General features: G+C 52.7%; 1 protein-coding gene across 7 annotated transcripts in view; it reads left to right on the top strand.

Moving 5' to 3' along the window:
- Positions 1–168: 168 nt before the first annotated feature.
- USP48 (ubiquitin specific peptidase 48) overlaps positions 169–13,581 on the top strand; it is a 34,115-nt gene continuing 20,702 nt past the window's right edge. For 3 of the 7 annotated variants that reach the window (XR_003988452.1, XM_030463490.1, XM_030463486.1), the window contains exons 1-10: positions 191–440; positions 1,070–1,190; positions 2,317–2,467; positions 4,731–4,858; positions 6,330–6,454; positions 7,005–7,113; positions 8,324–8,457; positions 8,642–8,724; positions 9,369–9,548; positions 12,251–12,376. Coding sequence is in view for 6 of the 7 variants with exons in the window: in XM_030463490.1 (XP_030319350.1) it covers positions 307–440; positions 1,070–1,190; positions 2,317–2,467; positions 4,731–4,858; positions 6,330–6,454; positions 7,005–7,113; positions 8,324–8,457; positions 8,642–8,724; positions 9,369–9,548; positions 12,251–12,376 (1,291 nt within the window). In the remaining variant the exon portion in view is untranslated. Of the gene's footprint in view, positions 441–1,069; positions 1,191–2,316; positions 2,468–4,730; positions 4,859–6,329; positions 6,455–7,004; positions 7,114–8,323; positions 8,458–8,641; positions 8,725–9,368; positions 9,549–12,250; positions 12,377–13,581 lie in introns of those variants that run through there. The other 4 variants (XM_030463488.1, XM_030463487.1, XM_030463489.1 and 1 more) reach the window with 4 other exon arrangements.

Genomic DNA, 13,581 nt, shown 5'->3' with positions numbered 1-13,581 from the left:
GAGCAAGCCCCGCCCCCACGGACGGGCCACGCCCACTCACACAGGCCACGCCTCCATTATTCACGCGTGTACGCACGAGCCCCGCCCCCCTGCACAGGCCCCGCCTCCCGGCGCGTCGCGTGTCGCAGTTTGTAACCGTCACCGCCTCGCGCCCGTCAACGCGTCGCGCTCGTGGCGTCACCGGCCCTGACGACGACGGCGGCGGCGGCGGCGGGAGGGGCCGGACCGGACCGGGCCGTTACCGGGACCGGACCGGGACAGGGGCAAAGCCAAGGCCGGGGGCAGGTTCGGGGTCCGGTGAGGACCATGGCTCCTCGGCTGCAGCTGGAGAAGGCGGCGTGGCGCTGGACCGAGACGGTGCCGCCCGAGGCAGTGGCGCAGGAACACATCGAAGCGGCCTACCGCGTCGGGCTGGAGCCCTGCCAGCGCGGGGCCTGCCGGTACCGTCCGAACACCCCCCCCGCCTCTGCCCCGCTCCCCCCTTCAGAGCCGCAGGGAACCCGGTTCCTCCGTACGTGGGCCTGGGGGCTCTCCCCGCCCCACGCCCTGTGCTGGGGGGGACCCCGCTCTCCTCCTCCCTTCCCGTGGGGCTGGGGAAGCGCCCTGAGGGTTCTGGGACCTTCAGAGTCGATGGGGACACCCCCCACGTTCTGTTCGGCGGGATCCTCGTTCCTCAGAGTTGAGGAATTCTCTTCCCTTGGCTCCCCGGGTCCCTCCCTGGCGTTGGGGGGATCCCTCTCTGTGCCTGGTTCCCCACAGACAGGGGATCCCCACCTGCTTTGTGGGTGCTCCCTAAATGCTGAGGGGATCCCCACCTGCTTTGTGGGTGCTCCTTCTCCCTGCCTGGCTCCCTAAATGCTGAGGGGATCCCCACCTGCTTTGTGGGGGATCACTCTCCCTGCTGGCACCCCAGACCCAGGGCACCCCAATTCCTTCTGCTCTCCTCTGAGGCTCCCCCATTCCCCCTTGTGGGGTCCTCACCCCCTCAGTCCCCCCGTGTCACCCCCCCCAGGGGACAGTCCTGTCCCTTTCTCAGGGGTGACAGTTGGGTTGGGTGCTGCCCCCACAGGAGGAACTGCCGGGGGAACCCCAACTGCCTGGTGGGGATTGGGGAGCACATCTGGCTGGGGGAGATAGATGAGAACAGCTTCCACAACATCGATGACCCCAACTGCGAGCGCCGCAAGAAGGTAACACCCCCCCCACCCCAAAACCCCCCCTGCCCCTCCCCAGCCCCTCCCAGCACCCAGGGGAGGTTGGGATGTGGCTGTTTTTACAATACCAGGGCTGCTCATTCCCCACAAACAGCCCCAAAATGCCCAACCCCCTCCTGCTGCTGGATTTTTGGGTGGTTCACAGGGACCAAAGAACATCCCCTGCCCTTCCCCATCCCTGGGGGGGACACTTTGTTCCCTCCTGTAGTTGGGATGTGGGTGTTTGTACAATACCAGAGCTGCTTTTTCCCCACAGACAGCCCCAAACCAACCCCTCAGTACCCTCCCCAGCATCCAAAACCCATTCCCTGCCCTCTCCCATCCCTTGGGGGAAGACAGGGATGAGGGGAGGTGACACTTTGTCCCCTCCTGTAGATGGGATGTGGCTGTTTCTACAATACCAGAGCTGCTTTTTCCCCACAAACAGCCCCAAAACACCTTCCCCAGCTGCTGGATTTCTGCTTGTTCCCTCCCCAGTGCCCAAAACCCATTCCTTGCTTTTCTCTATCCCAGGGGGGAAGACAGGGATGAGGGGAGGTGACACCTTGTCTCCTCCTGTAGCTGGGATGTGGGTGTTTGTACAATGTCAGAGCTGCTTTTTCCCCACATACAGCCCCAAACCACCCCCTCAGTACCCTCCCCAGCTACTGGATTTCTTCCTGTTCCCTCCCCAGCATCCAAAACCCATTCCCTGCCCTCCCCATCCCTTGGGGGAAGACAGGGATGAGGGGAGGTGACACTTTGTCCCCTCCTGTAGCTGACATGTGGCTGTTTCTGCAATACCAGAGCTGCTTTTTCCCCACAGACAGCCCCAAAACACCCTCCCAATACCCTCCCCAGCTGCTGGATTTCTTCCTATTCCCTCCCCAGCATCCAAAACCCATTCCCTGCCCTCCCCCATCCCTGGTGGGAAGACAGCAAGGAGGGGAAGTGACACTTTGTCCCCTCTTATAACCAGAGAGGTTGGGACGTGGCTGTTTGTCCATCAGCAGAGCTGCTTTTTTTCCCCACAAACATCCCCAAAACAATTCTCCTGTTACTCCAGAGGCTCTGGGTCTGGCAGTTCCCAGTGACAACTTCTCCTTTCTCTCTCTCACCCCAGAATGCATTCGTGGGTTTGACCAACCTGGGGGCCACCTGCTACGTCAACACCTTCCTGCAGATGTGGTTCCTGAACCTGGAGCTCCGCCAAGCCCTCTACCTCTGCCCCTCCAGTGACCATGCCAGTGGGGAGGGCATCCCCAAAGACAAAGGTGGGGGCCAAGCTGGGAACCTGGAGGGGGATTCTACCCCCTGGGGAAGACTTCAAACTTCCCAAAGTGGGGGAATCCACCCCTTCCCCTGGGAGACCATTCCAAGCTCTGACTCTCCTCATGGGGAGAAGTTTTCCTCTTGTGTCCCATGGGAATCTCTCCAGGAGCACCTTGTGCCCATTGCCCCTTGGCTTCCCCAGGGGATTCCTTGTCCATAGGGAGTCTCCATCTGCTCTGTAGCCCCCTGGAAGGAGATTGAGGTGCTGGAGCAGGTCCAGAGAAGAGCAAGGAGGCTGTGAAGGGATCCAGCAGAATTGCTGTGAGGAAGGGCTGAGGGAGCTGGGGGTGTTGAGGCTGGAGAAGAGGAGGCTCAGGGGAGACCTCATCACTCTCTGCAACTCCCTGAAAGGAGGTTGGAGCCAGGGGGGGGTTGGGCTCTTTTCCCAGGCAACTCTCAGCAAGACAAGAGGGCAGGGTCTCAAGTTGTGCCAGGGGAGGTTTAGGTTGGAGATGAGAAAGAATTTCTTTCTGGAGAGGCTGATCAGGCATTGGAATGGGCTGCCCAGGGAAGTAGTGGATTCTCTGTGTCTGGAGAGATTTCCAAAGAGCCTGGATGTGGCACTGAGTGCCATGGGCTGGGAACCACGGGGGGAGTGGAGCAAGGGTTGGACTTGATGAGCTCTGAGCTCCCTTCCAACCCAGCCCATTCTAGGATTCTATGATCTTTTCCCCTCAAATTTTTACCCCCCTGATGTGAGCTCTGGGATTGTTTATTGGGGGAATCAATGGGGTGAAGTTACAGCCACTCCTCTTCACCCTGGGGTTTTGGGGTCTGGGTTTTGAGGAACAAACTTCTCTGAGTTGTTCCCACTGGGGTTTGGTTCTTTCCCAAAATGGTTCCCAGTGAGGGTGCTGGGGTGGAAGCACAGGAGTTGGGGCTGATTTGGGTGTTTGTGGGGCTGCAGTTATCCCATGAGAGGGTGGAAATTTGAGTCCCTGGTTTGAGTGAGGCTCCCAGTGCCCTCAGGATGGATGTGGTGGCCTGGGATGGTGAAGTTTCCTCAGAGTTGTGGCATCCCAGATTAGGTTGGGTTGGAAGGGACCTTAAAGCCCCCCCAGTGCCACCCTTGCCATGTTCAGGGACACCTCCCACAGCCCAGGGTGCTCCAAGCCCCATCCAACCTTCAGCACTGCCAGGGATGGGGCAGCCACAGCTTCTCTGGGAAACCTGGGCCAGGGGCTCAGCACCCTCACAACAAAGAATTTTGTCCTGTGACACTGTTGGTCCCAGTTTCTTCTGTCTCTGTTTTGATGCTGTTTTTAAACCATGCCTCAGCATTTAGGGTCAACAAGAAGCTGTTGCTGTGGGACTGTTGGTGCATGGTAACCTGTTCACTCCCAGCTTGTGGGGGTGTGGGAAGGGGCTGGTGAGGAGACTTTTCAGCAGGGCCTGGAGTGACAAGGCAGAGGGTGATGGCTTTAAACTGGGAGAGGGGAGATTGAGATATTAAGAAGGAATTGTTTGGGGTGAGGGTGCTGAGTCCCTGGTTGCCCAGGTTGCCCCCAGAAGCTGTGGCTGCCCCATCCCTGGCAGTGCTGAAGGTTGGATGGGGCTTGGAGCCCCCTGGGCTGGTGGGAGGTGTCCCTGAGCATGGCAGGGGTGGCACTGGATCATCATTAATGTCCCTTCCTTTCCAAAATAATCTGGGATTCTGTGCTTCTGTGATCACTCAGCAGCTGGGGAGGGACTTGGGACAAGGGCCTGGAGGGATGGGATGAGGGGGAATGGCTTGGAACTGGGAGAGAGAGGGGAGATTGAGGTTGGAGATGGGGCAGAAATTGTTTGGGGTGAGGGTGCTGAGCCCCTGGCCCAGGTTTCCCAGACAAGCTGTGGCTGCCCCATCCCTGGCAGTGCTGAAGGTTGGATGGGGCTTGGAGCACCCTGGGCTGGTGGGAGGTGTCCCTGAGCATGGCAGGGGTGGCACTGGGGGTGCTTTAAGGTCCCTCCAACCCAAACCAGTCTGGGATTCTGTGATTTCTGGGTATTTATTTGATGATCCAACCCACACTATTCCTGGCACTGTGCTCTCATTGCTGCCAGGAGCCACCTCACTCCTCCCAAAATCATTTCCAGCTCGAGAAAAAAACCCCAACATTTCTAATTATTAAATGAACCTTTACAAGAACAACCCAATCACCAGCACCACTTCTCTCCTGCCTGGCACCACTTGCTGTAACCCCTCCCATGTCTTCTCTCTGCCAGACTATGAGCCCCAGAGTGTCTGTGAGCACCTCCAGTACCTCTTTGCTCTGCTGCAGAACAGCAAACGCCGCTACATCGACCCCTCGGGCTTCGTCAAGGCACTGGGGCTGGACACAGGGCAGCAGCAGGTGGGGTTTGGGGGGTTTTGTGGGGGTGTTCTCAGCTCAGCAGCTTCTCTAAAATGGTGGGGAAAAAACCAGCCTGGTGGTGGGATCGGAAGGTCTGGGAGTTTGGGATCTGCTCCTTGGGATAAAGATGGGGAGGGCCCTGAGCACCTCTTCTCCCTCCCTCTCTGGGGGATCAAGGAGGGAAGCTGGGGAGATGAGGAGGAACATGGACATGTGGGGAGGGAGCCCGGGGAGATAAGGAGAGAGGGCAGGAGGATACCTTGACAGGTCAGGAGGGGGCCCAAGGAGGTCAGGAGGAGCCCAGGGGGATCAGGAGAAACATGGACAAGGCAGGAGGAGGCCCAGAGAGGTCAAGAGGAACTTGGGGAAGTCAGGAGTAGGCTGGGGAAAATCAGGAGGAATCTGAACAGGCCAGGAGGAAGCCTGGGGAGATGAGGAGGGGCCCAGGGAGTGGTGGGACAGGTACAGGGAGAGTCATTGATCTCTGAGGTCCCTTCCAACAACGCCAATTGTATGATTCTATGATTCTATTAGCACCTAATTAACCCCTGCTCTGGGGTGGGTGGGAGCTGAATCTCCCCTGAGAGTCCTTTAGCAGGTGCTTCCCGGGCTGCTGCCCCCAGGGCAGGGAGGTTCTTGGGGGTAGGAAGTTCAGTGGGGGTTGAAGGTCCCTTGAAGGGTGAGAAGATGTTTGTTGGTGTCACCAAAACCCAGGGAAGGTCCAAGGGGAGCTTGTGGGGCAGAGGAAGCCTGGTTAGAGAGGAGAGAGCTCTGCTGGGGAGTCCTGCAGGCAGTGGCTGAAGCTGAAGAGGGAGAGAGGCTTGGAAATAAACTTTGAGAAGAGGGAGGTGGTTGGAGGAAGAGCCCCAGCACAGGCATTTCCTTGGGAGGATGCAGGAGGGGAAGGAAGCCAGCAGTGATGGAAAAGACAACTGGGAGAGGCCAAAGCCTCTTTGTTTCTGGAAAAGGAGAGAGGAGGGGTGAGGAAGGCCCCAGGATGAGCACTGCAGCTCTGGAGCCTTGCAGGAGAGAATTCCCAGGACAGCTTCTCATTTTTGGGGGATATTTATTTTCCTTCTACCTTCTGGCACCAGCAGGGCCACCCCGTGGTGTGTGCTGAGCTCTGGGAGCACAGCACTGAGGGACTGGAAAGCTCTGCAGGAGCTTTAGGTTCTTTTTATTTTATTTTTCTTTTTTTCCCCCCTTCTAAAGCCCTGTGAGGAGCAGGGCAGGAGTCAAACCCCCCTCAGGCAGGGCTGGCTGAGAGCCAGGTGAGCTCCTGCTGTGGTCACACCATTTTCCTTTTAGGCAAATTCCTCTTTTTCTTGCATTCTACTGCCTGGTTTTCTTTATCCAGCAGAGGCTGTGTGTAGGACTGTGGGTAATTAGCAGTAAATTAGTGACAAGGCTTGTGATTAGGCATTGTGCTGAGGCAGGCTTGTTAACAGGCTGGGGGTTTTTTCTCTTCTAGGATGCCCAGGAGTTTTCCAAACTCTTCATGTCACTGCTGGAAGATACTTTATCCAAACAGAAAAACCCAGATGTTCGAAACATCGTGCAGAAGCAGTTCTGTGGAGAGTACGCCTACGTCACGGTGTAAGTAGCTGGGCTTGGGGGAAAAAAAGCTTTCTCTGATTATTGCAATCAACATTTTTAGAAGAAACTGAGGGGGAGAAGCTCCCTCCTCACAACTGCAGCAGGTAAGATTCTGCTGGGATCTTTTGTGAGGGGTTTTGTTTGTTTGTTTTGCTTCCCTTACTCTGCTTGCACGGAGGTGTTGCAGTTCTCCAGCTACTTCTAAACCCTGAATGAAAACTTAACCAATTAAACCCGCAACAAGTTAATGGAAACCAAAGTCCTGCAGCCTTGGCTGTCATATTTTCATTTCTGCAGTTGCCAGGCTGTGGGTTTCACCTCAAAAATGATATCAAATGGTGTGAGTTGTAAGCAGGTGCTCCTGCTTCTCCCTGTGGAGAAGGTTACCACCTTCCTGCAGAGTGTTGGTGGTGTAGAGGTGCAAACCAGGCTAATTCTCACTTAAAACAACATTTTCTCCTGGTTTTATAGTTGAAGGGAATAGTTTACTCCTGGCTGGAGCAGTGAACTGACTTCATGGTTTTGTCTTGTATTTTTTTCTTCCTCCCAGATGCAACCAGTGTGGCAGGGAGTCCAAACTCCTGTCTAAATTTTACGAGCTGGAGTTAAACATCCAAGGACACAAGCAGCTGACAGACTGCATAACAGAATTTCTGAAGGTATGAACTTGGTTTTCTGAGTCCTGCTATTCTTAGCAAGGTGCTTGAATTCCTTCCTTCCACTTAACAGCCTCTGAGGTGTTGGTATCAGAGCGAAGCCACTCGGTTATCTCAGGGAGATGCCTGCCAAAGGAAAAATGTGTTTGGGTTTTTTTTTGTCCTGTGGAACTAGAAAATGAAGATTGGGAAAGTCAGGGAGGAAGTGGTGGCTTTAACTGTAGCAGGTGTGGATGTTACAGCTTTAAAAACCATTTGCAAACTGCATGTTGAGTCAAAATGCTTTTGCAGCAAAATGGGGGAAAAAGTCCCTGAAGTGTGACAAAACCTCCTGGCGTGCCTGGTCCTGGATAGCACTGGGAGAAGGATGTGTGCTCTCCATCAGTGCTCGTTTGCACAGTAACAGGAGACATCCCCTGCTCTGAAACTTGCTCTCAAAAATATTAGGGAGGGCTGGGAATAGCTGCAGGAACAGCTGCAAGTGCTCTTAATTCCACTTGAAGTTTTGCCTGGCTCTTAAGATCCGGCATGATAAAAAGGTTTGAGGTGTGGAATTCAACTGAAAAATATTTAGGGCAGAACAAACATGAAATGTGACTCCACACCAGAGCTGTTGGGGCAGCTGATGGGCTCAGCAAACCGGTTGCTCTGCTCTGAAAAAGGACTGGTTTGGGTACATGCATTCCAGGCCCCAAAGGGTGAACTTGGAGTTTGTCTGCTCCTCCTCTGGAAGAAACAGCCCTGTGACCTCCTGGAGGGCAGCTGGAGTTCTCCTCAGGCCTTTGGATCTACTTTGGTGGCTCTGAGAGTGGGATGTTTGTTTGCCTGAGCACAAGAGGAGTGTAGTTGCCAGGCTAAAACATGGCTTTACATTAACTCAGTCCTGGTGAGCTCATAAAAGGGCAATTTAATTATTTTCCATAGCCCTCAAGTCAAAACTAATTCAGTCGAGTGGAGAGCAAACCTGACAGTGACCTGAGAACAGGGTTCAGTTCAGTCAAAAATGCTCCTTAAAATGACAGCAGCCTGTAATTAAATCACATTTATTAGTGCACACCTTCAACCAGAAGATTCTTTTTTGAAATCTTTAAAAGAACTTCCATGTTTCTTGCTCTCCAGCTGTCGAGCAGCTTGGACTGGTTGATTTTTTATTTTTTTTTTTCATGTTAACCTGTTCTCAAGACTTTTCTTTTTTATCCACCTCCTTGCTCAGGAAGAAAAATTAGAAGGGGACAATCGTTATTTTTGTGAAACTTGTCAGAGTAAACAGAATGCCACCAGGAAGATCAGGCTGCTCAGCCTTCCCTGCACCCTCAACCTGCAGCTGATGCGTTTTGTGTTTGACAGGTGAGGATCTTGTTGGAGAGCACCCAGGGGTCACCTGCTCTTCTCTTTCTGCCTTGATCCAAGAGCTTGAGGGCTGAGTGGGTGTGTGAGCTGCTCCAGGGATGCTGGTTGGGTTTCAAAGGGGGGTTCTTTTGAGGTGGGAACTAGAGTGCTGTCCCTAAACCCAAGTTTTGCCTCTGCACAGACAAACTGGTCATAAGAAGAAGCTCAACACCTACATTGGTTTCTCTGAGCTGCTTGACATGGAGCCTTTCATGGAACAAAAAAGTGAGTTTGGTGCATTGTGATTTGTTAACTTTACCTAAATCCCCTCAGCAGATGAGCAGAGATCTGTTCTGGATCCCCTTTTTGAGGGAAAATTGCATCAAGAGTTGTTTGAAGCCTGCACGTCCAGTAACTGCCTTGTTACTGGGGGGTTGTGAAAACAAGGTCTTGGAGAGGTGCAACCTCAAGTGGAGTCATAGGACTGTAGAATGATTTGGGTTGGAAGTGACCTCCAAAGGTCACCCAGCCCAACCCCAGGGACACCCTCACCCAGATCAGGGTGCTCAGAGCCTCCTCAAGCCTCAACCTTGAACATCTCCAGGGATGAGGCCTCAACCCCCTCCCTGGGCACCCTGTGCCATTGTTCCACTGCCCTCCTGGTACAGAACTTTTTCCTAACATCCAGTTAAATCTACTTTAATTTAAAACCTGATAGTGTCCTCTCACTCCAGCCCCTTGCACACAGTCCCTCTCCACCCTTCCTCTAGCCCCTTCAGATCCAGGAAGGTCACCAGGAGGTCTCCCCTGAGCCTTCTCTTCTCCAGGCTGAACAACCCCAGCTCCCTTGTGAAAACACAAAGTGCTGGGAAAGAAAAGATTTGCCCTGTTGGATCCAGAGCTCTGCCCATCTGCCCCTTCCCTTCCAGATGGTGTCTATGTGTACGAGCTCAGTGCTGTCCTCATCCACCGCGGCGTCAGCGCCTACTCCGGCCACTACATCGCCCACGTCAAGGACCCGCAGACGGGCGAGTGGTACAAGTTCAATGATGAAGACATAGAAAAGATGGAGGGGAAGAAACTGCAGCTGGGGATTGAGGAAGATCTAGGTAAAACCTTTAAGTTGTGAGTGCCTTTTTAAAATCACTCTTTTCATCAAAAAAAAACCCACCCCCAAAAACCCCCAAACACACAGAGGAGGCTGAGTACCTGGAGGCCCCTGTTGCTCTGAAGAGTTCTCTTCCCATGCTGTCATGCCTAGGAGGAATGTGTGGAATGGCAGAGCTGTTAATTGCAGCCAGATTTTCTCCCTTTCAGCCCTGAGTGAGTGTTTACACAGCCCTCCTGATGGGTTCCCCCAGATAAGGTGCTGATAGTTTGGGTGCCTATCGGGGTGACACAGGCGACTCCCTGCTTCCTTAGCTGGCGTGCAAAGCCAGGTGTAGGAGCAGATAACGAGGTTACTTTCATTTTCCTTAACACTTCATGGGTGTATTTCCACTGATTAGTTCTACTTTGGAAGCTCCATAAAACAATCTTGAGCCTAGCCTTGGCTTTGGAGCTGAATGTGCCTTTGGACTTGGCACCTTTGACTTTGCTCTCTGATTTATTTTTTTTCCTGCTGTCGGCCCAGCTTGTGTCATGGTGCTGCTGAATGACCAGGGCTGGGTTTCTTTAGAGAGCTCAGGCTGAGGTCTTACAAGGAGAAGCTGAAGGAGCTGGGAGTGTTCAGTCTGGAGAAGAGGAGGCTGAGGGGAGACCTCATTGCCCTCTCCAGCTCCCTGAAAGGAGGCTGTAGTGAGGTGGCTGTTGGCTTCTCCCCAGTGGCCAGTGATAGGACAGGAGGTAATGGGTTCAAGTTGCACCAGGAGAGGTTCAGATTGGATATTAGGAAGTCCTAATTTCATTGCTGTGTGGTCAGGCACTGGAAGAGCCTGCCCAGGGAGGTGGTGGAGTCACTATCCTTGGGGGATAGTGTAGATGGGGGGCTTCAGGAGATGATTTAGTGGTCAAGATGGTGTTAGGTCTGATGGTTGGACTCAGTTATCTTGAAGGTCCTTTCCAACCATGATGATTCTATGATTGTTTGATTCTGTGAGGCTGAACCTTGGGGTTTGCAGCCCTCAGTTGATCTATAGAACCAGTTAAGCATTAAATTAGCTTTTGGAGCACTGGGATTTGCATTGCTCCCAATTCCTTAGTGCAGAATGATGAGGAAACAGGAAAGATAATGCCAGAAATTTCACTTACAGTGCAAGCAGTCCCTTCCCACAAACACTGGCCCACCAGAATGCTTGTGCTTTGCTTTGGTTGGACTCTGAAACGTTGTCTTATTTCAAATCAGCCTTCAGCAGCAACAAAGACACCCTCAGATGTGTTTGCTCCCTTAGTTTGTGTAAAGCCACTTGAGAATGCCCTGGAGCAGGCACAGGGTGTTTTCCTGCCTCTCTTCCTTCCTTCCCTGAACCCATTTGTGTGAGGCCACTTTATTTTCAGCTCTCCAGCTAGTAAACACCTTCTTGCATTTCCTCCCCGTGAGCACAATCCCTGGCTGCCACCAGAGCAGCTTTGTCATCTTGGTGGTGTTTGACAACCTTGCAGCTGGACTGTGGAGCTGGCTGGACATCTAGTGGTGTAAGATAGAAAAATGAGTCCTGAAAGGAACTCAGAACTCCCCAGCTTTGCTTTTCAACCTCCTGAGTTACTCAGTGTAGTAAAATAGGATGCAAATAAAGTGCCGTGGCCTCAGTCTTGTAAAGGTTTATGCTTAAGCACAGTCTGGGTGCTTGCTGGCAGAGGAGGCTGCCTGAAGGATAAAGCAAAACATGTTTAGGACTGAGCCCCTGCAGGCTGGGAGAAAATGTATTTGTCTGGTGTTGATGAAACTGAGGCTTTTCTGGGTTTCCAGTGCAGGAGACAACGAGGAGAGGGTGGGCAAGGTGGAACAGAGGTCTGCTTGGGGAGAGGGAAATCCCCCCAGGCTGGCAGTGCAGATGGGAACAATTTACAAAATATTTGGAGAAAATGCAAATAAAAAGGGGCTGGGAAGTTGCCTGGATGGTATGTTTTTCCAGAATTTGGGAAAGACAGGCACTTCTCTTTAGAGTTCCATGTTCCTTTTGGCCTATGGAAGGTTGCTTTTTTTTTTTTTTTTTTTTTTTTTTTTTTTTTTTTTTTTTTTTTTAATAAAAAACTGGTTGATTTGTGAAGCTGCAGCTGCAGAGCAGTGTTTTTTCCTTGCCTGGCAGCTTGTACATGATAACTCTTGCAACACGAGTTCCCATCCCACCACCAGCTGCTCTGACACCAGCGTTTTGGTGGCTGTTTCCTCCCCAAAAGCATTGCTGCCTGTGTTTTTTCACATACTCCATCACCTGTAAATAAGATTTTTTTCCTCCCATGAGACTCTGACTCTGCTCCTTGATGTCAGGCCCCCAGAGCACGAGGCAGAGAGGAGAAAAACTGTTTTTGCAAGAGCTGCTTTTGGCTGGATGAGGTTTAGTTGGGGAGAGAAGAAAGGCTCTTGGAAAAGGGTGGTTCAGAACAGGCTCCTAATTTTAGTCCCTTTGAATTACCAGACCTCCAGAAATGCTGGATGGGATTTGGGGCTGCCTTTGGGATGTAATTTTGCCTCGTGCCAAGCCCAGAGTTTGGCAGAAAGAGGCTTGGCAGAGCGCAGCGGGGCGAGGGATGCCGGCTAGGTGGCAAACTTGTCCTGTTAATGGAGAATCAGTTAAACCAGAGTGTGTCTGTGTGTTTTTCTGTGCCTCTGTGTGTGTGCTGATGATGGTTTTTGCCTCCTGTCCCACAGCAGAACCTTCCAAATCCCAAACTCGGAAACCCAAGTGTGGGAAGGGGACTCACTGCTCCCGCAATGCCTACATGCTGGTGTACAGGCTGCAAACCCGGGAGAAATCCCTGACAGTGGAAGTACCAGGTAAGGGAGCTTCAACTCTCCTGGCTTATTCCTCTCAGGATGCTCCAGGTGGGTCAGGAGTTGGAGTTTTCCTCAAAACCCCTTGTCACCACTGTCCCTGAGCCCCTAAAGTTACCATGTAGCCCCTTGTTGTCACCACCATCGAATCCCAGACTGGTTTGGGTGCGAAGGAACCTTAAAGATCATCCAGCTCCAACCTCCCTGTGTGGGCAGGGACACTTCCCACTAACCCAGGTTGCTCAAAGTCCTTTTAAATCTCTCCTTCAACACCTCCAGGCACGGGGTATTCACAACCAGTGAAACCCTTGGGCTTTCTGAGCACTTAAATAATCTTAACCTGATGATCCCACCCCCTTCCTGCTCACACCTCACTCTTTTACCTAGCAGAGAGGAGATGGGAAGGGGTGAGGAAGAGCAACAGGAGCTTTGGGAACCAGGATCCCACAGGAACCTCTCAGGTTCCTGAAGGTGCAGGGGAGCAGTGTAGTTAAATGTCACCAGCAGCTGGAGGTAAATAATCCTGACAGATGTCAGGTTTCTCCTGCCAGTGCTTGTATCTCTGCTGTACCCAGAAAAAAGGGCATGGAAATAAGGAGGAGCCAGGCCCTTCACAGGAGTTCTGTATGAACGTGTTCATGTCGTGCTTTAGAATTACTGGGGGTGGCAGAAATCCCTCTGGGTTTGGCCTGTGGATTTAATGATGCTTCTCCTTTGCCTGCTATTGATTGGCAATATTAATTAAGCCCCTGGTGCTGACAGGGATGGAGGTGTGTGCCACCTCCTTCCCTCTTTTGCAAAGAGGTAGCCTGTCCCACTTAGACCTCTTTGGATACAGAGGGGTTAAATCTCACAGCTTTTCCTTCCCCTAATAACAGCACCAAACCATTTTCAGCCCTCCCCCTGACTAAAACCCACCCTCTGAACCCCACAGCTCAGTGACTGAACACCAATCCCTGCCTCAGCTTTGCCTTTGCAGTCCCTTTCCTCCTACCCCTCTGCCCGAAACAATCGCTCGGCAAAAGCCTCTCCACCCAGCTCCAAATTCCTGCACAGCCCCACGGTTGCTTTTGTTTCCCGTGGCCTCCTGCCAGGGAACAGGGAGCGAAGGGCAGCAGTCGAGCCATGTGGTTGTGGGGTGGTTTCATGCAACTGTAAATTTGAGGCATTTTCCTTTGATGCTGTTAAAAGCGGCTTTTCCGGGACAG

Source organism: Calypte anna, chromosome 21 (assembly GCF_003957555.1).
Source record: "Calypte anna isolate BGI_N300 chromosome 21, bCalAnn1_v1.p, whole genome shotgun sequence".
Classification (NCBI taxonomy): domain Eukaryota; kingdom Metazoa; phylum Chordata; class Aves; order Apodiformes; family Trochilidae; genus Calypte; species Calypte anna.
This window is presented reverse-complemented; position numbering and strand designations above follow the sequence as displayed.